This window comes from Lacerta agilis, chromosome 10, assembly GCF_009819535.1.
Source record: "Lacerta agilis isolate rLacAgi1 chromosome 10, rLacAgi1.pri, whole genome shotgun sequence".
Lineage (NCBI taxonomy): Eukaryota > Metazoa > Chordata > Lepidosauria > Squamata > Lacertidae > Lacerta > Lacerta agilis.
Window position 1 is genome coordinate 50,516,470 of NC_046321.1, and position 23,833 is coordinate 50,540,302.

Sequence of the window (23,833 nt, forward strand, 5' to 3'; positions counted from 1 at the left end):
CCCCCCCCCGATCTCTGCAGAATCCTTTATGAAATTCATGGTCTTATTCAAAGACCTATTCCAGTGGGCCTGTTGTGGCTGAATAGGCAAAAAAGAACATGATGAATGACTCAATGCAATGCCTATTCATTTTCACCAGACAAGTATCGCAAGGAGGATGACAGAAGTCTTCAGGCTGCTTCCACATGGGGCAAACACTATGGAATAGACATGGTTCCCCCCCTCCTTTTTATGAGGCACGTACATGATGTTGTGAGCTAAACACCAGCCTCCCATGTTATCCCCCTTCAGCTTCCTTCCTCCCCACCACCCCAGAGTTCAGACAATCTGACTTTTAAAAAACACAATGGAACGACGACACAATTTGCCCATCCCAGATAAGACATTGCACAGCTGCTGAATAACTGTGGGGGGCAAGTTATTGGCCTGTTAAAGATTGCTCTAGTCATTTCCTTCTAGATCTTTGCCTCCCAAAGGCTTGCGCAGCTGTTAGTTGCAGCAGCCCTGGCTACAAGCTCCCCAGGCAAATAGTGGCTCTGGGGCTGGCCAGGGGGTGGTGGTTGCCCGGAGTGGAGGCAGCCTCAGAGCAAGCAAGCAAGCAGGGTGAGGGAGCCCAGCCAGCCAGCCAGCCAGTCCACCAGCCCTTGCTATTGGGAAAGGACAGACAAATGGGAGGCCAGGCAGGCAGGTGCTGCACTGGCCCTTCTTGTGCTTCCTATGTGCAAGGCCTGCCTGGGAACTGAGTGCGTTTCTGCCATGCAGGCCTGGAAGCATCCATTGCTATCACGGCTGCTTCCCAAGGTAAGGTGCTGGCCTCACATTCACCTTTGGCTAGTCTCCATTGAGCCACTAAGGCTGGGGGCATCCTTTTCCCAGGCTCCTGTAAGGCAAATGTGAGGAGGTACCTTTCTTTGGGGTGGAGTAGGGCAGCTCAGCAGCTGCTCAGAGGACTCCCAATTAGAGGAGGCTGAGGAAACACCCCACAAGGGAGGGTGTTTGAAAAAGGGTGAGAGGCTACCAGCTTGGCAGGCATGGGGTAACACAAATGGTCTCCTGAGCCCCACAGGGGTGCCGCAGAAAGAATGTAGCTGGTCAAGGGAGCCGTGGACTCAAAAAGGTTGAAATCTTCTATCATATACAAATTTAAATATGTGAGGGTGTGGACTACTCTGGTTTAATTTGAATAGGGGGAAAGTGGCTTAACAGCTAAATAATAAGGACAGGGCCATAGCTTTATAATGTAACAGCAGCTGGCTTTTTATTCAACTGTAATATCGAAAAAAGGTTGCTACCCTTAAATGAAATAAATGGTAAAGCGCGACCAAGAGGTCACCTTTAAACATGATCTGCATATCATTTAGGTTGTGTGGGTAAAAGCTACTATTTGAAATGTTTCCAAATCCCTCTGTTATTATCTTCCAAATAGACATCTGCCTAAAATACACTTTTTTTTTCCTTTTAGAAAACATAACATGCAAATAAAACAGAAGTAGGGCACGGACGTGCTAATGAAATATAACGACCTGTTTGCGTTAAAACAACAAAGGAAAGGAAATGTAGCACTTAAATGAACCTGATCCAGAATTTCTTCCATCTCAAAAGCTGCCAATGAACTAAAATTGTACATGTCCAGAAATACTCATGCTAAGATGATATTAAAAATATAGACATGGGTATGGGACAACTGGGGGCTTGGGGTTAGGGTGGACACATATCACCAAAATGTTTTGGGCCTCTCTCCCAAAGGAAATCAAGCAGTTCCCTTTTTTTATCTGCATTCAGGAAATGTGGAAACACTTTACTTAGTTTATCCAGGCTTTTAGTCATTAGTTTTATGAAGTTTTTTATTCTGTTGGGTTTTAACTGCTCTCTGCAATACGTTAAAAGATTGTTTTGAATTGTGTTGTGCTTCTTTTATTCTTGTAAGCCCCTCTGTGCTCCTTTTGGGGAAGAAGGGTGTATTATACATTTGAAATTAATAAACAAAACATTAAAAGGACACCAGTTGATAAAAATGTGCACTGCACACGGCCATTTATATGTATAGTTACACATTTAGAAATAAATACTCTAATTTAAATAGAGATACAGCACATCTCACCATAGTAGGAAAGACTTTGACCAGGTGACCTATGTTTCTGCCTTATTCTATTGCCCTGGTGCTAACTTCTGATGGGTACCCCTGATGCACTCCACTTTTTGTGGTTCTCTAGCCTTAAACTGCATTTGGACCGCACAGCCCTTTGATGTTTGACTCATTCAAATAGAAGACAGCCTTTCAAACAGGGGATTTTCCTCTGAAAAGTAGCTAAGGAAGCCAAATTACTCAACAGCTAGTCATCCTCAGTATCTACAACCGTCAAGGAATGGTCTGCCCTTCCCTAACAAAGATGATAACCAAATGCTTACCCAAAACTGAAAGAAACAAGGCAAAATCCATGGTTTTTTGCACAGACACTCATCTCAGCACCACTTTCAGAAAATCCACAGTAATATTAAATGCACACCCACTCTGGCTCATCCATTGGCTCTGCCACTCAGGATAAAGTAAAAAATCCTTAGTGCCAGAAATCTGTGAATAATCAATCTTTCAGAATGGTTTGGCACTCCCTGTATATTAACATTAAGCAGGCACCTTCATTAATACAATTTTAAGTGCCTGCTAAAACCTTTTCCAAAAGGAAAAAAAAATCAGCAAACCAGTCTGGACATATAATTCAGTCATGAATATTTGTTTTAAATTTCTGTTCATTTGATCTGCATGCTATCAATAAATATTTTATGAGTTTATGTACAGTGCTTATTGTTTTTATTATTATTAAGTGGTTTATAATTTTAATTGTGTGTAAGAGCATGTGCACTAAAATCAAACTGCAGCAAAAAAAACAATGAGCCTCATTTTTTTCACATTTCCCAACCCTGCTGACGGGGTACAGGAGGAGCCTGAAGAGAACCCCATAATTTACTCTCGTCTTCTTGAACAGAACCAAAGTCTGCAGGCAGGAAATCTGCCATCTTCTCCCCTCAGACTGCACAAAATGGAAGGCCTTCACTGCTCCCAATTTCTTTAGGCTCAGTTGAGAATTCCAGCCTACCTCCCAGGGCTTGGAATGTGACAGCGCTCCTATTATGCTTCATGTAATTCCGCATAAATGTACTCCAGACAGTATTCTGTTGTTTGGGAATTTCGGGGGGGGGGGACTTACAGCTTCACCCTGCCTTTAAACCACAGGTTTGCTGACAAAGGTCATATATGGTCATATAGGCAGAAGGCCATACAAATGACTTCACTAACAATGACATGAAAACTGTAGGTACTGCTATTTTGGGTGGACTGGGACTGCAAGAGAGACAAATGAGTAGACCAACAGAATTGGCTCTGGACTCCTTCAAATACAGTTTTCCTGTATTCTCAGTGACCTCCCTAGAAACACTTGAAGCCAATATGGCTTAAAACAGAGCATGTTACTATTATTGTTTATTATTTATTGCACTTATTAGTCACTCAAAGTGACTCACAGTATAATAAAAGAATCAAACTAATATGAAGCTAAAACATTGACACGCATTAAAAAGTAGTCCAACACATCACACCCCACTAAAAGAGGCAACAATATCTAAAACTCTCTTAAGATAAAAGGCCAAAAGTCTGAATGAAAATAATTTTGCTTCGTTTGGATGACAGAAGGCTTTAATGAGCTTCAATTGCACAAATCTAAATCTCCAGGTATACACTTGAATCCCTCATGCAAAATATTGACAGCCTCAAGATGCCCAAGAAGTATTGTGGCAAGGTGCTACAAAAGGCAAATATTTGACGTGTATCCCTGCCACGGTTATTACTTTTTTCTGGAAAAATGTAGAGAAGGGAAAACTGGAAATGTTTGTTTTGTTTTTAAATACTGTTGCAAAAAGCAATCAGTTTTAGAAATAAGTTCTTAAACATATATAAGCAATTTATACAGATGGTATATTCCTTTCTCTCAGTGTTTGTGTGTGTGTTTGTGTGTGTGTGTGTGTGTGAGAGAGAGAGAGAGAGAGAGAGAGAGCCAGCTAGCATCCAGTCTACCAGGAGTAAAGTCTAATGTACTCAAGACGCTATAGAATATTAGCTTTATTTCCACTGTAGTTAACTTGACTTACAAATAATGGCCTCCTTTGAGCCTTACGCTAATAAAATATTTAGCAGTTGGCATCTATCTTTAGACGGCATGGATCAAGAGGTGTCAATATTAGGCAGAGTGTCCCTACTGGCTGTCTCATCATCTCTGGAATGAAACGACTTAGAAGAAAAGACAGAATGAATTGTTTTAAGCATTTGAAGCGGAAAGCAAAATCTGCTTAGAATAACCGGATCTGTGTTTACATGCAGCGAAAACAAATTAAACAACTCTGTGTGCTACTGTGCTCTTAATCATGACCATGCTTAGCAGACAGACCCCACAGATCTATCAGGTTTCCTTCCTATTGTGTTTCCTGCTAAATAACTTGCTGTTGTGATTGTGATGTGAGTGGATTGTGAAGAATGGTTGAAGAGTTGTACATAAAAGTCATTTAGAGAAGAAGAAGAAGAAGAAGAAGAAGAAGAAGAAGAAGAAGAAGAAGAAGAAGAAAGCAGAGTTTGAATCTACAAAGGAAGATGGTTCAATTTTTGCCCTAACCCTTTGTGGTGTTTTGTGAGAAGATGCAAAGGAACTGAGAAGCATTATGCCAAAGCTGGACACATTGTGCATGGATGAAGCATAGAAGTCACACCAGACACTTCCAGTTGGTGATATTTCCATGGACTGATAGGTGTTGAAGAAGCAAAGTGATAAGTTTTTCTGTCTCAACAGCGGGTTGAAGCCCTACTCAGTAGAATGGAAAGGGGAGTAAAGACTTGGCATCTCTGTTAGGTGCCATTCTGCTTGACATACTGAAATCCAGTACTGATCATCTGAATCATGACTGAGGCCTTAGCTACTCATGTTCGATATTCTGTTGCAGGTCGTATGCCTCAGAATACCGGTTGTTGGGTATCACAAGTGGGGAAGGGTGCTGTTGCACCCGGGTCCTGCTTGTGAGCCCCTGTGAGAACAGGATATACTTTAGAAATGTGACTCTGCTTTGGCCTATAACTGCCCTTCCTTTCGCAAAGCCTGTGCCCTTTTCTGCTCCCGTTTTATGTGTCTCTGCACGTTGCAAAATGTAGACATGAGCTCTGCATTTGATAATGTTGTTGGTTTCCTTTTTTGATTCCCCCCCCTCTATTCTGCAAAATATCCACTTTCCCCATAGCATCTCTCTCTCCTCCCTCACAACATTCATGCATTATTTGCCCACATTCTGTTCACTGTAGTTTCCCCCCCCCACCCCCAAATTGGCTGTATTCCCTCTTCTTGCACCTGCACAGAGCCTTCAATTGCCATTATTCATCTAACTGGGTATCTGCAATCTGACAATTTCCCACGCTGTTTACTTTATTTAACAGTGCAGGCCTTCTCTCTCTCTTTCCTCTCCTTTCTTTCTGCCTTTTAAACAAGGTAGGGTGCTCCTTCAGCTGGGACCTGAAACTGCCCTTTTCCGAAGCCTGTTTGGATTCCCAACACATATACATGTGAAACACCCACTTTGCTATTAAGAGGACTGACTATTAATGCAGGTACACAAGTCAATTCACACAAACTTTAAGTGAATAAAAGCAGAGAGCTCTTTTCAAGAAAACTATTTGAGCCATTGCACCCAAGTTTAAAATTATTGGTGTTTATAGAAGCTTCATGTGTATCTCTCTGTCTGAGAGATGGATCTTAAGAAACTTCAGTCTAAGAGACTGAACTGCTGGCATTTTTTTTCCTCTTTCTTAGAAACATCATGAGATGGTATGACAGCTCCACAGAAGGATGAGTCTATTGTGATTAAGCCCACTGATAGAAGGGCTATGATTGTCATTTTAGTTCCCAAGGATTATGTGTCAAAAATCAAAATACAAGTATAAGACAGGAGTGATTCTATCCCTATTGACAAAGATCCTATTCAATTATTATAGATGGCAAACAAACAAACAAATCCAGTACTATATTATTGTCCATTCTTACTGTGAGTGATCCTTTTGGGAAAATATGGATAAGGATCACTTTCCCTTCCTTGTTTGAAGTCTCTCAAGATGTTGCATATTCAGGATTGATAACTTACTGCTATTAAATAATATTTTCTAAAATCAAATATGTGCATTGTAATTCACTTTAAAAATAATTAAATCCGCTCATTTTACTCATGTGTAACGATTGGCTGCTCCAGCAATGGGTTCATAATATAAATAGAAATGAACTTTCTTCTGCAGGAAAAGGCAGACAACTGAACAAACATAATGTTCTTAAAGGAAAGAGCCAGTGAGCAAGGATTCAATGAACTTCAATGCCCCTAAGGCCTAAAGGTCGGTTGAATGCTGTTTTGTAACAGTATTTTGTAGCTCTGCGGAATACATTGCTTTCATTCGCTAAGTGGTGAAAGATTCTCCACCAGTCCACATGCCAGCACAGATCCACTGGGAGCCAGCAAAGCTATGCCAATTTACACCACAGAAAAAGAAAAAGAAAAAAAATGAAAGAGAAAGAAATCCAGAGAAAACTGCTTAAGCCCGAATATGTCTACTCAGAAGTTAGTCCCACTCTCAATATTTATTATTATTATGTTTTAAAAAATAATTTCCTTAGGACAGAGGAACCTGAGGCCTCATGTCACCTTTTTCAGATCATGCCTTTTTGCCCAACCTAACCACAGAAACCTGTGCGATTTAGGATACATTTGTTTCCAAGCCCATAGCCAGAAATTTTGCCAAGGCAGGAGAGGCAAATAGCCTACATTGCAAATATCTGTATAGTAGCAAAAACCTAAATGCAAGCAATCCATTATAATTAAAATTTATTTGTTATTTTAAAAATACCCGTTTAAAAACAATAGCACACAAGTGCCCATCACTTTATTCCAAAGTTAGAGAGGAAAAAACTAAGTACCAAATGCCCACAAAGCTACATACAAGCGAAAATAAATGAATAATGTCATGTACCCAATCTGTTCCCAAGTCAGAAAAATCAATGTCAGTCCTTGCAACCAGAAAACTTAATGCAGCCGCGGCCAAATGGAGAAAAACAACTGCCATAATTGACAAGGAAGAGAAGTTCAGAAATCCTCCCCACCTCTCCTGCTTCATTGCCCTGTACAAGCAGCAGAAGGAAATGAAGCTGGACTTCATTGCTTTCCTGGCTTGTCAATCAGGTTCTGAGCATTTGGAAAGAATGCTGGCTGCACATTTCCCCTGCTCTGCACAAGTTAAGTGCTTGTAAATCTGAGAAATTCCAGCGAAGGCTCTGGATTTTGGCAAGTACCCTTCGGCAACCTTCTTATCTGGTTCCCCCCCCCCTCTCTGTGTGTCTCAGTACAAAAACAACAAGGTGGAGACCATGTCTATCTTTGACTTCCCCAACGTTACCCATGGAGTCCTGTTACAGCAAAGCAATGCCAGACCAAATAAGCCCCATGCTCGTGAGGAACATAGGAACCTTCTGTGAAGGTAAGGCTCCATGAAGAGTCAGGGTGGAAGGAATAAGGTGGTGAAGGAATACGGCTGGCTCCAGAGAGGGAGTGGAAGCGCACAAGCATCCAAGATAGAAATCTCCTGTATTGGAACACAATTAAAATGTTGTTTTCTAGTTTTGTTCCATAATACAATGAACAACACATGGCCCTAAGAGTGGAGTCCAGATCCACAAGGTGATAGTGAAGACTGCAAGGGTGAGAAAGAAGGTAGATGGGACATCTCTTCCAGACATGTTAGATCTCTCAAACCGTGCTGCAGACAACTGGAGAGTTAAGCAGCAGTTTGGCCAGTTCATGGAAGCCAGTGGAGCTGTGGATAAGGCAGATAAAAAGGAAGGTAGCTATTTAATTGAATCCTGCAGGGATCCATTGATTTGTTTAACACTTTCCCACTAACTGCAGAAGGAAAGTCTAAATACGATATTGCGGGTAAGAAGTTTTGAGGGACACAGTACACCAAGCAGGAATAGACTTTTGAGATAGACGTTTTTCATACAAGAAAACAACACGATGAAGAATCATCGCAGCATTTGTTGATGATCTGAAAGGGCCAAGCCAGACACGCCTGCATCAGCTTGAACCAAAGTTGTCACATATATGTTTGCACATGCAGGAAATAGTATGTGCCGATTGTAGCCTATTTTTCTCACTATCCAGAAGCTAACTTATACCACAGGTTCTCAGGTAACTGAACAAATCCAAGTTCATATTTGCTGGGCATGGCATTTCTGAGGTGGTTCGGATAGCTAATGGCCCTCAGTTTGCTTGCCATGTGTTTTAAGAACTTTTCAAAAGGTATATGGGTTTCTCCCATATCGTTTCAAGGCTCAAATGTTCTTGTTGAAAATGGAGTACAAATTGCCAAGAAATTGCGACGGAAAGCACAGGAGGCAGATACCGACCCAAACCTGGCATTGCTGAATAATAGGGCATTTCCACTAGAACACGGAAAATCACCTCGAGTGCTTCTGTTTGGAAGGATTAGTTGAACAATGTTGCCCAACTTATTAGAGGTTGTGGAAATGGCGTTGTTTGAAGTACACTTCCAGAAAGGCTCTACGAAATTTAAAGAAAAGGCATACTACGACAATGACTTGCAGAATATTGTAAAATGTTGTAGCCAGCTGCACGTTTATGATGGCTCCACATGGAAACTGACTGCAAAGGTTAATAAGGAAGAGGCTCCATGCTCATACATTGTCTCCACATCAGATGGGCAGTCAAAAAGGAGGAACAGATAGCACTGTTATTATCAGAAAGGGGGGGAAGTGAGAGCAAGGCTCCATTAAGAGATGGACTGGAAGGAATAAAGGATGATTGGAAAGACCAAGGAGTGAAAGGGTGTGGACAGCTGAAGAAAGAGAGTGGAAGAGCAGAAGCCAAAAGGTCATCTGAGGTGGAGAATTCAGTAAAACATTTGTTGTTAGCTCACAGCAGTTTCTAGCTTTGATCCAAAATACAAGGAACAACACAGAGCTCTGCCTTTTACTAAGCCACCTCAGTATTGTCTACACATTCTCTCAGCATTGTCTACACCAACTAGCAGCAAATTCTCTAGGGTCATAGGTAAGGAACTGGACTTTTTCAGCCCTATCTGGAAGTGCCGGGGATTGAACCTGGGGCCTTCTGTGTTCAAAACCTGTGCTCTACCACTAAGCTATGGTTGTTCCCCTGAGCTAAGGTTCTTCCCTGGGGCTGTATTCTATGCTCTAATCACTTGTGACCCTGTCTCATATGGGTTTGCAGGTCAGCCAAGTACAGAACAACACATATCATGGTATATGCATAAGGTGCAAAGTTTAATCAGTGCTTAACCACTAAATTAATCAACTGCAGCTTTAGTACCAAAAGTGGGAAAAAGAAATCCCTCAGTTAATCACTAGGCCATAGAGCAAGAGGAAAAGAAAAGAAAAAACTCTTGAGCTTTAATTCACTACTGGGCAGGCCACAGATATATTCACACAGAGATAAACACTGTATGGTGTTTGACATGTAAGAATAATTGCCTGTCCTTCGTTATTCTAAGAAAAAAAGGAGGGAGGGTCGTCACAGAGGTTTTACAATGTTTAAGCATTTAAATGGTTAAACTCAGGGCTTTTTATTCCAGCTGGAACTCAGTTCAAGCACCTCTCATGTGGACATCATTGCCATTATAAGAGAACAAGGTTCATGGTGAATTCCAGTATACCTCCTTTTCTAGTGAAATAGTGCTGGTTAAACTAACTGTACTTCAGAAATCATAGAACAAGATGTCAATGGAATGATATGCACTACACAATCATTGTGCATATAGTGCTTGATCAACATGTTGTGGTTTTAGTAGTTACACATTACAAAATGGGCTTGGGTGTGTTTGGCCAGTCTAGTGAGACAGTATCACACAATGCCTTTCAGAACTGCAACCCAGTCATCATAGTGGAACATACCAAAAGTAGCTGTCATGACTCCTAAATTTAATAAAGGTAGGTCAAGTATGGAAGGGGTAACTTTATGAGGGAAAGGAGCAGATTGAGAGACATTTTTATTTCAGTAGGTTTTCACTGCCTAGTTAGAGATATTATTACAATTGCTGAAGTCACTGAAATCAAACTGCACATTCAGAAATAACATGGAGTACTGTATGCTTTCCATGCACTTTGACAGGCATTTTAATATGTGACCCCTCCTCACCAAAGTCTGAAGTAGTACAGTCCAATGGGAACTGTACCATGTGGTACTTCTGAATGCAAAGCTCAACTCCGATACTGGGTTATACCGTTGGGGGGGGGGGAGATAAATGCTGACATCAATAAAATAAAATATGAAACTGGAGTAAAGCGTGTCACTGCTTTGTCTGTCAGTGGCCTACATCCCAATGTTTAGAAGAAAATAAAGTACTCGCATTGTAAGAAGCCAGCTTTGCAACAACACAGGCATAATTTTCTTCTTGATCTCTACCCGTTCATTCGCTGAACAATACGCTCCCCAAAATTATAACAGCTGTCCCCACACACCATTTTAATCCATGTAAGCATATAATCCTTTTAAGAGCTGTATTAAGACATTTGCCTGAATAATTTTGTGTCACAGAGCATTTTGCAAAGTAAGTAACTATATGCTAAAACATTTCATGTGTTGCCTTTTAATTTCATTTGGTACACCTCTGCTCTTCTTATTGAAGCAAAATAAAAGCAAAACCTGTCCAAAAACATGCAAAAGAAAAAACGAAAAAACACCAAGCCTGAATATTTTAAACATTTTAACTGTTTTTCATTGAATTTTTTTTATAATGTACTATTTGCGAAACTGTAAACTGATTAATGGGGAACAATGCCCGCTTTATATTCCCAAACTATACAATATAAATATAAGTTATCATTGTCTATGATGTTATTTATTTAGAATGCTTATAATCTGCTGTATTGCTCTGAGAGGCCCTTCAAGCATCTTACAAAAAATTCTCAGAATAAAAACCCATTGCAAAACTCAACTGAGAAGAAGAGTGTTTGAAAGTTTCTGGCCTTCAAGACATCAGCATCTGCACATCTACTATAAGAATTCCAGTTTTATTGATGTTTTTAAAATATGTGATCGCAAGTGTGTGTTATGAAAGTAACTATTGTATAGAAGTCAGATACCAATACATCCTAATGGTCTTAGTAGAATATCTTTTATTCTAAATACTTCTCATATATGAAACTAAACATTGTTTTGCTATCCTATGGTTGGGAGTTCAGCTTGAGTATGTGGTCAGCATCTGCACAACTACTATAAGAATTCCAGTTTTATTGATGTTTTGTTTGCATTTTAAAGAGAAACTGCCTAATTCATACTTCTTGAACCAATATGCAAAACAAAACACAGCTATCTTTTGAAATTCAAAATCTGAATTTTGCAATGCAGTTCCCTGACCAAGCAATGTATACCTAAAAGATGCATATAATAGGGATAAGTGTGCCCAAGAATGCATACATTAGTGAAATAACATGCATGTCTGCATGGCATTAAGGAAAATTGGTTGCAAAGGTACGTATGTTAGTCAGAACTGCATACAAAAATATGTCCTTAGGAGAAGTTCACACTAAAGCACTGATGAATTTTTCATTAGGATTTCATGTTGAGAACTGCATTTAAGATTGGGAAAATGAGGAACTGAGATACAGTGAAATTGTTGAATTTGTCCATCCCTACTTAGGCCTCTCTCTTTTTTCTAGTTAGATATTCTGAAAACATCCTATGAATCACTCTTCACACATGAGTGTTTTTCCTCTTATGCTGTAGAACACCACCCCATAGGCCAACACACAGAACATCATGTGTGCTGTTATGGACATGTTTCTGTTTTATCATGTGGAGGCCTTGAAAATGTGCAATACATATCCTCAAGACAGTGTGGGCACGTGCATGATCCTTACATGCATAGGGATAAACCTAAGATTTCCATACAGCTGTGTAAGGGGAGGGATGAAGGCCCTAGCTGTCTAGGAATTATGACATGGGACTAAATCAGACACACAGCCAAGTACTACTGTAGCTTGTGGATCAGGAACCATTGCAGGTCCCTGGAACTTTAAATTCATTTGAAGCCTCTTGGGAATGGTGACCTGAAATGTTTTTGCATTCATGAAGATTGATTATTGCAGTGCTTCCAACACCGCATGCTAAATGTAATCTTTGAACCCATCAACATTAGCATGAAGTACATGAGGGTTAAATTAAGAAGCTTGCCGTGAACACCAGTGGAATCAAAATGCCACTTCCCCTCCCAAAATTCTTCAACCCATTAAAAAAATCTATTAGTATACAGAAACAATAATACTATAATATTAACAATGTTGTTAATAAGAATATCTATATATGCTTACAGCAGTTTAGCTGTCAGTGAAATCCAGCTTGTGCCACTACATTGACCAAAGGCATACCCCAGGGGAACAGGGAGGCAGGTATTCCTCCTTCTTCCTGCAGAGCCATAAAATCTACTCCAAAAGGTCTCTCAACCTTGTGGAATATATATTTTTGTTTGGGTGTGTGTGCGCACACGAAGGACTGTAAATGGGAAGAGGAAACTTGAAAACAGCCTCTCTCTGCTCACAAACACTTTCTGTCTATGGAGCAACACAAACTGGATTCTACTCTTGTGCATTTGGGGAATGGATTGCTCTAGAGCTATAGTGAAATGTAGAGCACAGCATTAATTTGGAGCAAGTCCTTCTTTGAAGTTAAGGTTTCCCTTGTCAGACTCAGGATGGTGTTCTTCAGCTATACACTGTGTGAAAAATTGCCCTGGGCCATGGATCTCAAATATCATGATCCCCAAATTAACAGTACCTCTCAGCAGAACTGACAAATAGGTATCAGGGTAATTATGATAAACTACACAACAGTGCTATTGTCGAGAATATCATTTATCAATCCTGTGGTCCCCATCATTCATGCATTTTACAGTTTGGGAATACAGTGACTTCAAAGAATAATAATCCATAATGGCTACATTCTCAAAAAGTCATGCTCACTAAACAAAATAATAGTAGTAATAATAATCATAATAAAAGGTTTGTTTGTATAACTGGAAAAATGTAAAATTTTATTCCAAGAAAATTAACAGGCTACACAGGTAAATTTTGGCAAATGCAACTTTATATTGAAATCCACACATCTGTATCTAAAAGAAGGAAAGACTCACAGACTCTAATGTATTTTCTAAAATACTAGAAATCATATTATATGCTTTCACAAGTTAAAATTGAAATAATTTGAAACAACCAATACACCAAAATGTGCAGAAAGTATAAACAAGACTGTGCCTTCAGTAGAATAGATGCTTCACAAATTGTGCAATATATCTTACTAAGGCTGCGGTCTCCCCATGACAGTTGTCTTAAAAATATAAACATACATTGTCTGCCTGTGTTTCTCAGAACAAACTAGAATGGGCAACATACCTTAGGGCGGGGGGATATAATCCTAGTGATGAGCATACTGATTTGGGGAATCATGAGAATAAAAAAAGGAAAGAAGGGATTTTAAGTGATCTTTCATGCACTCCCAAATGGCAGACTGGAGTTAACCGATTCACTTTCTTTGCTTATTTCTAAAATGCTAAACAAAATGGAAGATACTAGATAACCCTTTAAGGCAACATGTGGTTTATTCTGCGTAATGATTACTCCTTTGTCATGATTGGATAATCTCATTGATGTTGCCTAACAGACTGATATCTAGCTTTCGAAAATATAAAATGCATTCAATAAAAATTATAGCAAATCGTGATTTTTTTAAAAAAAACAACAACTAAAATCAAACGAGACATAGAACACAATTATATGCCAGTAATACTTCAGCCTGGAAACCAACCAACCAACCAACCAGTATTTCATTTTGTGGGGGATGGGGGCGAATGGCAGCAGGTGGGTGGGTGAAAGACGAAGAATGTATTTAGAGAAAAATAAAACCTAAGTTGAAAAAACAACAAGGGGAAAACCTCCCCAGCAACAACCCAAAAACACAAAACTGCTTTGTAACGCTCCCCAGAACTCACAAGGCAAATGTGGGGTGATAATCCAATACTAAATGGCACATCTCCCATTGGTTACAGGACTTAACACAGTCCCCATATTTTTGTATTTGAAAAACAATAATTGTATGAAATGATCTAAAGGTCATCCAGTGTCTTAAATAGTTTCATCAACACATTAACCTCATGTCAAACTTAACTGATTCAGATGTCCAATTTTAATCTTTTTTGTGATGGTCTTACTTTTTATGTAGTGTTATATACAGCATTGAGCGCTGATATATTTAGCACCTGCTACTTTCTGAATCACGATCGAGGTTTTCCACCACATCAAAGCATTTCAGGGCAGTGGCTCAGTCCTTTTACTCTTATTTTACAAACCTTCGCGAGTGGCCAGCAGAAACAAGTTTAGGTTTCGAAATAGGATTAGAGATGAGCTATTGCAAAGATCGCAGGACGTCGTTGCCCAAATCCTTACAACCGCTGACAGCCCGTTTGATTTCCCCCTCCCCCCTTTTCCCTTTTTTCTTCTCCAGACATGGCAACAGGCCACAATTGCTTAGCAGAGAAGGGTAGTGTTTTCACAAGGCTAAAGATTTTACAGATGCTCCCTCATATAACACAGTAAGGTTCCCTTGGTAACCTGGATTTTCTGCAGTAAAGAAGGGTTGTGCTGAAACAGCGCCTCAGCTCCCTGTTGGAGAAAATGCAGACAAAAGGATTGATTCCAGCCTGGGCAAAACTCATCCAAACAGCAGCCGTTAGAAATCCACCTGGAACCACAGGCCCTCTCGCGAAAACTCTCCAGTAACAGGCGACCAGATACGGGCCCCACAAGGTTAGGAAGAGGAATGTCATGATATAGAACATTCTGCTGATTCGTTTTTCCATTTTGAACTCGTCCAAGACGAGCAGCCTTCTCCTCCCTGTGGTGTTGGCGTTTTGCCTGATCCCCAGCAAGGTTGGTGGCGTGGGACCCCTTCCGAATCCAGCCAGCCAATTTGCAGCTGCTTGACCACTGGCTCCTGGACCATGAAACGTCCAGTTCTGGCTCACTGCTGCAACAAACTGAACTGGCTTCATTTTCCTGCGATCATGAACGAAAAAGATCAGCTTGAGGTAGACAAGCTGTGTGGCTAGAAGGATAAGGGCGAGAAGCAGCATAAATCCCAGAGAATCATTGGCTCTGAAGGAGCGATGCTGAAAGGTACACTGGTCTTCCTCCCTAATGAATGAATAGGTGCCCACATCCAACACCGGAGGGAAAGCCATAGCGACGGAGAGGGTCCACACCATACAAATAACAGCCAAACAAGTCCAGAAGGTCAGCCTTTTTGTATAAAAGCGGTGGTGGGCAATAGCTAAGTATCTGGTGACGCTTATGCAGAACAGCATGAAAGCAGTGTGGAAACAAGACAGGACCCCCAAGAAGGCAATCACTTTGCAAGTGAGAGTCCCGTACGTCCAAGATGAGCCATTTTTCACGGAAGTGAAAACAAATGGGAAGCAAATTGCAGATCTGAGGATGTCTGAGCAGCAAAGATCCAACAGGAAGTAATACGGAGCTCTGTGCAAGGTCTTGTCTTTGACTAGCAAAATGGAAATCAGAAGGTTACCCACCACACTGACTCCTATGATGAAACCCAGTGAAGTCAATTTCAAAAACGCTGTTAGAGGGGAGAGATTTTGTAAAATGTTGTCAGCTGCATGGCTGTAGTTCGCCATAGATGGACGAATGATTTGAATATTGCCTCAGTCAAGTCTCATGATCTAGACAGATGTATAAGGAAAAAATAGATCCATACATCTTACTGAAAATATATTCCAAAAGCAGATCTGATCTGGTGTCTGTCTAGTCACATAGTACATCCTCTTTTCTGCTTCCTGATTTATCATGCCATCAAAATATCTGGAAAAAAAAATCAAGCTATCAGTCCTTAAGTTAACATACAAATGGTGTCGGGAGGTGCTAACGAATATGTTAATTTATGGAGAGCCAAAGGAAGTTGCAAGTTGGAGTACTATTATTTGTTTGAGGGAAATTCAGTGAGAACTGCACACTTACTATGCATTGCTTCAGTTTATTCCTTCTTGTTTACAATCAATTTTTTTTTTTGGCAGAGTATAGAATTGTACAGTTCCTGTCTCTGAAGCTTCAGAGGCAACCCAATTCCTACATCATCATTCCGGTACTGGCAGCTTAAAAAAACAAAAAGCCAAGGAAGAATGGTTGCCCATAAATGCCCACCTTTTCTGTTGATATTGTGTGTGTTTCAGAGGCAGATGCTGTGTTGATATGGAACACATCCAAAAGAAACCCTGCAGAATGTATGTTTTTAACCAACTCTCCAAAGCATATTAATCACACCCTGCTAGTTCATGCACACTGAAAGGAGACAACAGGAATCCTGGTTTTGCAATGAACCAGAGCCCCCCCTCCCCCACTAGACTTTTAAATAAATACCTAAACTAAAGAATTGCCATATGGGCATATATATTCTCCTCCCTTTCATTGCAGTGGGGTGTGTGTGTCACCACCCAGCTATGTATTTACATAGCTAAATATGAAACGCACCCCTGGAAGAACGTCCGCCTGCTGCGGTTTGATTCGGGTTGTATTTTTGACCAGCACGGAATGCGAGGATCTGCGTCTGGCTAGTCAGAATTCCAGGATTTATCCTAATGCCGCCTGTCAAAATGTAATTAACAAAGACCCACTCTGCTGCTTGCAGGGCTCTAGCAGCCACTCCACGGTGGAGCCAGGCAGCCTTGCTCTTGCTCGCCTATCCCCATGGAGGGTTCCTCCTATGCTGTCTCTTCTGAGCACTACACACACAGAGAGCATCTTCACAATAGATTCCACCATTCTCAGCTTTTAGGAACTACCTGCCTGCCTGCCTCCTTGCTGCGTAAACAAGAGCCTTGATCAGATCATGAGTGCATTGTTACACACGCAGGCAACACACACTTACACACACACACACCATGAAACCAGCTTCTCCCACACCCCAATTACATGCACACATACATACGCGAGGCAGGAAAGAGGGCTGCTTGCTTGCTTGCTTGCTTGGCTGCCTGGCTTCTTTCTTCCCCAGCCCAGATGCTCAGACTTGCCCAGAGGCGCCAGATCTCCGAGCTAGCCCCGCCGTGCAGGCATCGTTGTCTGCCCTACGCTTCCGTTATGCAGCCCTGTGATAAAAATTTTAAGACAACAACACCACCACCACCGCACACAAACACATACACACTCACGGAGCCAGCCTCCTTCCAGCCGCCAACCGCACATTCCCTTCTCCCCACATCCCATCCAGCCCTACCCAGGAGATGCATAGATGCACACACACAAATACACACACAAACACACAAAGCCCCCCTCCCCCCGCAATACCTGTTGGTGCTGGTGTGTGTGTGTGTGTGTGTGAGAGAGAGAGAGAGAGAGAGAGAGAGAGACCCAGACCTCCCCACCCCCACCCCCTCTCCCTCACCAGATCTCCTTTCTATTTGCTGGTATTTTCATGCCTCGCTTTTATTTCTTCCTTTTCCAGCAGGGTACCTTGACGGAGGCGCTGGAGCCAGTGGGTCCGGGCAGCGCATGCTCAGTGCGCTCCCTCCAGCTCCTTGCCTCCTTCTTCCCCTGTCGCAGCGGCACAATCTCGCTCTCGCTCTCGCACTAACGCAGCAGCAGCAGCAGCAGCCGACGCCGCCGGCTCAATGAGGGCAAGGCAGCCTCGGCAAGCGGTAGTAGTAGCAGCTCCGACGGTGGCACGCTGCCGCCGCCGCCGCCGCCGAGTCTGGCGTGGGCCCTCGGAGCGGGGCGCGGGGCTTGGGACTAGCCAGCCAGCCATCCGCCTTTGAACCCGCCCGCTTTCGAGGGAGGGCGCGGAGGAGCAGCTCCCCGAGCACCCCCTCCCCTAATCTCTCTCTTTCTCTCTCTCTCTCCTGATGATGACTGCATTGTTATTGCACTTGGCAGACGAGGGGAGGGAGAAGGGACAGGCATTCTTGGAGTCTCCCTCCTGCTCCTCCTGAACTCTGTATGCCGTCGGTTCTCCCCTTGGCACGGGAGCACGGCTGTTTGGTTTAATTGCAAAAAACCCCACAAAATTATCCTTTGATTTCTTCCCTTTCTCTCTCCCACCCCCTCACCCGTAAAAAGGAACACGTTGCAGGAGGCTGCAAGACCTTTTGTGCCACGCTGCTGGTTGTAGCTAATCAATAGGTGGTCAGGCTGGACCTCATTATCTCCCCACCACCACACTTCTTTTTGTGGCAGTTACCCTGAAACCAGTGTTTTTTTCCAGAAAATGAAGCAAGTCCTAGAATTGTATACAGTACATTTAACTGGTAGAAGTCCCAACTTCTGGTGGTTTTGTGTGTGTGTGTGTGTGTGTGTGTGTGCATATATACATATATATATATTTATACCCAGCCAGATGGGCAGGGAATAATAACAATAATAATAATAGGCAGGGAATTATAATTATCATTCCCTGCCCATCTGGCTGGATATAAATATTATACCTTATTATTATTATTATTATTATTATTATTATTATTTAGGGTACAGAAGGGGCAAGATGCATTTCTTGGGAAAGCGGGGAGCTTTGTCCCACGCTAGAATTTTGAAAAAGAAACAATGGCAAAAAGGACAATGGTCCCACTTCATAGAACACAGTAACACAAACATCCTGTCTTCGTCACTTCCCATTCTGTGGAATGTAAACACATACTGTCATGTGACATACTATAATCCCATGACTGTAGACACGGGGAATGAATCTCCAACAGATACAACCCCAGAGTTTCAGTGCTTGCTAAGAAGGTTACCTATGTGCTGTAGGAAGTTGTCATAAATGTACATCGGTTTTCATCCAGCAACGTAATGATTTCCCCCCTGACAAACAGGATTGCATGTGTGGGATTGTAATATTCCAATGTTCTTTCTTCTCCGGCCCTTTTAGATGAAAGTAAAGTGAGGAGGCGAAGAAGAATACTAGAGGGACACATCAGAACAAAATGTGATATAAAAATGTGTGGTGGTTAGAATGTTGGACGAGGACCTGGGAGGCGAGGGTTCAAATCCCCACTTGACCATGAAGCTTGCTGGGTGACGTTGGATTAGTCTGTCTTTCAGCTGAACCTACCTCACAGGGTTGTTATGGGGGTAAAATGGAGAGGGGAAGAGCAAGGGTATACCACCTTGAGCTCCTTGGAGGAATGGTGGGATATAAACATAATAATAATTAATTAATAAGATTGAGTCAGGTAGAGCATGAAACTCTTAAACTCAGGGTCCTGAGTTCGAGCACCCACCTTCCTCAAAAAGATGCCTGCATTGCAGGGGGCTGGACTAGATGACCCCCGTTCTTCCAACTCTGTTATACTATGAAATGATTTTGACCTTAAGCCTACAGAGGAAAAGTAGGCGATTATGCCCTTACTGCATTTAATTAATTGCTTGATTAGATTTATTCTTCCAGGTTCAAGGTGGACAGCAACTTTTCTATTCATTAAAAAATACTCCAGATAACCATCTACCTGCCAGGTGTCTACTTAGAAAGTTTTCCCATCACTTTGGGAAGCTGCTCAGGCTTGGACTTTTGTGCAAAAGTAGAGAAACCGATTTTCCAAAGCACAGAAGATACTTGCCTTTTTTGTGCTTTCATGGTTCACAATCTGTGGATGGAAGGCATTAGCAAGAGGTCATCACTAGTTAAGCTGAGAGTTCACCAGAAAAGATTTCCCCCTGTGATGTGGAGGGCTCAAGCTGTTTTAAGACTTTATAGGTCAAAAGCAGCACTTTGAATTGCATTTGAAAGGGAACAAGAGGCCAGCACAGATCCTAAGGCAGTAGTGCAGTGTACTCCCACTAACTTGATGGCAGGTAGGGATGAAGGCCTGGTTCCCACATGCCTATATGCCACTTGACTGCAATAAGCTTGATGGATGGGCTGCTGAATATGTGAACTGACTGCACCGAATAACATTGCATTTAATGTGGAAGTTCTGCCTGTGTCATGTCCGAGACTGTCGCTGGTTCGTAGAACAGCCATCCCATGAAGATTGAGCATGTGCAAACTGCAGAACTTAGTGTGTTCCGCAAACGTTTTGATTTCTGAATAGTTCCCCAAGGCTGTCCACCTAAACATTAGGAAGAACCTTCTGACCGTAAGTGCTGTCTGACCATTTTGTAAGGTGGGGTGGATGACTCTTTTCCATTGGAGGTTTTAAAATAGAGGTTGGATGGACTTCTGCCAGGGATTATTTAGCTGTGGGTCCTGCACTGCAAGGAGACGCTTTGGGTCCCTTTCAAACTCTACAATTCTATGATTCTACACAGGTCTAAATGATGTTTCCTTGGTTCCAGTTTAATATAGCTGCGGTTAGTTTTCAATTCATAACATAACTGCTACCATGCAGTCGCACATAGCTTATCTAATTGTAACTCAGACTGTTCATTTGAAGCCACATCCAAGTCTGTCAAGGCGGAGTGCCTGGGTATAATGTAGTTTATTCCCACTGAAGTATATGGATTGGCTTTCCTATACAGGTCCAGGGTATTCCAGCCTAATTCCTCAGAGCACATAAAACACACGAACCACGCACATACGATCTCGCAAAACTCAGCAAATAATTACCTTCCTCATCAAAGTCAAATATTCGGGAGCACTACATTGCTGATACAAGCCTGGAATGATTAAGTGTCCTCGGTTAGTTAAAAGTACATTGGAAAAATGGTATCAAATTTACAGTGCATATTACAATGCAGTCTTGTGCTACTAGGAAGCATTTTACTGGATGATTGCTATAAGCTGTGGCCCTGTTGGGAGGAATGCGAATGTTGGGGGGAATAAAAAGGGTGGCCTGGCCTGGCAAATGTCATATTATGTCTGAAGATGCATCCTTAGGAATAGACAGTATACCTGAAATGTGCTGAAATCACCTCTGTGGCCCATCCAGCAGTCCCCTCCCTGCTGGCTTTTATGGGCCAAGAGGGGCAAGGGTGCAAAGCACAAGTGGTCACCCTGACCGATCCAAGCACCTTGTCCACATCCTCAAGTTTATTAACTGAGACTCATCCAGCACAACAGGACTCTGGGTGTCCCTTGAGATTCATCTCCTGTAATAGCGGAGTCAAGCAATTTTATCTTCAAAAATGCTTTGCAAAAAAAGTCACAGTGAGCTACCATTGGCTCTGCCACCTCCCTTGGGCCAGATTGTAAAAGCCCCACAACTACCTGGAAAACCTCTGTTGGATGGCACAATGAGTATGCCTTCTTTGCTGCCTTCACTGCCACTAGGTAGGCTTGATGATGAGCCCTCACCAGCGTCCGATTGCATTTGGCAGGGGTTTTCCTCCACTCGTGTTCAAGCCTTCTCCCAGGTTGTTTCCTCGCCCTAAGCGCTGGAGTATACCAGGCAGTCAAGCAGGCCCCACAAAGGCCACGCGGGCTTTGGCCCCCACAATAAACTATTTGAGGCAGCTGAGCCCCCACAAAGTTGATGTGCATTCCCATTCAAATGGTGTGTTTGCACTGTGTCATGTGGTTGATTACGCAGGGCGGGGCTTACCTGCCTCCCTATTTTATTCAAGTTGGCATCCCTGCAGAAGAGGGCACTCAGGGGTGATCAGCCCAAGCCATTCAGATGTCCTGGAGGTCAGCCAGGGCTTTGATTGAAGCGCCAGTCACAGCAGCTGGAAAATCCTCCAGGGCTGTCTGGAAATCCATTAGCTCCATCAGCCTCTGAGGGCGGGCCATTGGGTTTAATCCCCAGGTATTTATAGGACTGCAGCCTATGTGTCCATCTGTGGGTGTGCAACACTAGCAGCAAAGGACAATTGCAACTGCAGAGGCATCCATAGCTTCTGTTTCATTGTCACTACCTCCGAGGGAGGGACGTTTCACATTGGAACCTGTGTACCACTTCCTGCACAGTGACTCATAACTGTAGGCTGAAAAATCATCTTCAGTTCTAGTACTATGTTCAGCTGGTTTCTTCATCACATTGTAAATGACATTGCCGTCAAATATACAAGATCTCATAAAAATAATCCAGTAAAATATGTCACTTGACCCTCCTTATCTCACGCTAGTAAACAGGGACCAACTCATAACACAACTCCAGGGCAGACAGTCTTGGAAGATATGAAGATATCTTGTTTACAGTGGTGGTGTTTGTGCCAGAACAGGAAGAACCGAGGCAAAGTTCAACAGGAATGAAGCAAGTGATGAAGAGTAAAGCTGATAAGAAGCCTACACCGGAGGGGCAGGAATAATCCCAATTTTTATTTATATTCTGTTGGGTTTATAATGACCTGCTTCTGTACAAATTGGGTCCCCCCCCCCCCCAGTAAAAAAAACACAATGAAATGGTCAGTAAGGAAGATTCCTGACATTGTTAGAGAATATGTTTCTGGGTGAGTATTTTAGTTTTTGCTTGTTGCTATTTTTATATCTGGTTTTAACATCTTTGTTTTTATTGCGCAAGTTGCTTTGAGACACCTTAGTGCAAAAATGCAACTGATGGATATGATAATAATAATAATAAATAAAGATAATAGAGAATGAGAAAGAATGCAAACACAGGAGATCGAATGCACACCAATCACACTGCCATAGACCCATTGCAGGTGAATGTATATTTAAGCCTATTTTTTGCAATCACAAAAATAGGGCTGCATATACCGTATTTTTCCATCTATAAGATGCCCCCAAGTATAAGACACCCCCCCTATTTTGGGGGACTCAGATTTAAGAAAATGGGGGGTATGAATCTGTGTATAAGATGCCCCCTAATTTTTGACATTATTTTTTCGGGGGGAAACCTAGTCTTATACACGGGAAAATACGGTAATAGCTAAGCAGATTGCTCCATGTTCAGCTTGTTCCAAACCTAGCACTGCAGTTTAGTTGGGCTGCTTCTAAGAGTAATGACTTTGTGCTAGGATAATATAGAGCTAGTTCCCTCTCTATGGGCAATTTCTCTCTCTCTCTCCCCCCCCCCAATATCTATTCCTTTTCCAGAAATTCTGTATCCTAGCACCAGGAAGTGATAAGGATGGGAAATTGCAAACAACCATGGCTGTATGCATTCAATTCATTTAAAGCACTCCCAAAGATTCCCGGGAACTGTAGTTTATTCCTCACAGAGCTGCAACTCCCAACACCCTTAACAAACTACACTTCCCAGTGTGTGGGGAAATGTACCTTAAATGTATGCCGTCAAAGACCACCAATAGCAACATCACCACCACCACCACCAGTCACGGAGCACCAAAGACGACGAGACGTAGCACAAGCAAATTTGTAGACAGTATCCCCAGAAGAAGAAGAAGAAGAGTTTGGATTTGATATCCCACTTTTCACTACCCGAAGGAGTCTCAAAGCTGCTAACATTCTCCTTTCCCTTCCTCCCCCACAACAAACACTCTGTGAGGTGAGTGGGGCTGAGAGACTTCAGAGAAGTGTGACTAGCCCAAGGTCACCCAGCAGCTGCATGTGGAGGAGCGGAGACACGAACCCGGTTCCCCAGATTACGAGTCTACCACTCTTAACCACTACACCACACTGGCTCTCCCCACCCTGCCCAATTCTGATGATGTTTTCTCCAATACCTCTCAAAACCTCGAGCTGCACTGCCAGCACTCAGTGGGAGTTAAATGTGCTTAAATTTAGCAGGATTGTTTTTTTATGATATATATACAGGGAAGTCTCTGACCAGTTACCCTGTCACAAAAGGTCACAAAGATTTCCTCTGCCT

At 42.3% G+C, this 23,833-nt stretch overlaps 1 protein-coding gene across 6 annotated transcripts; it reads right to left on the reverse strand.

Annotated features, from left to right (window-relative positions):
- Window positions 1-12,941: 12,941 nt before the first annotated feature.
- GPR85 (G protein-coupled receptor 85) lies at window positions 12,942-17,874 on the reverse strand. 6 transcript variants are annotated; one of them, XM_033162125.1, is made up of 2 exons: window positions 17,557-17,874; window positions 12,942-15,977 (listed from the first exon to the last, which is right to left on the reverse strand). In XM_033162125.1, the coding sequence occupies exon 2, from the start codon at window positions 15,791-15,793 to the stop codon at window positions 14,681-14,683; it is 1,113 nt and encodes a 370-aa protein (XP_033018016.1). In that variant the 5' UTR covers window positions 15,794-15,977; window positions 17,557-17,874; the 3' UTR covers window positions 12,942-14,680. The 6 variants fall into 6 exon arrangements, with proteins under 6 accessions (XP_033018016.1, XP_033018019.1, XP_033018018.1 ...); XM_033162128.1 differs by lacking the exon at window positions 17,557-17,874 and adding an exon at window positions 17,460-17,512; XM_033162127.1 differs by lacking the exon at window positions 17,557-17,874 and adding an exon at window positions 17,101-17,306.
- Between the last annotated feature and the right edge of the window lie 5,959 nt (window positions 17,875-23,833).

Coding starts and splice junctions, on each gene's coding strand:
- GPR85 (XM_033162125.1), bottom strand. CDS start 15,793: ATGGCGAACTACAGCCATGCAGCTGACAACATTTTACAAAATCTCTCC.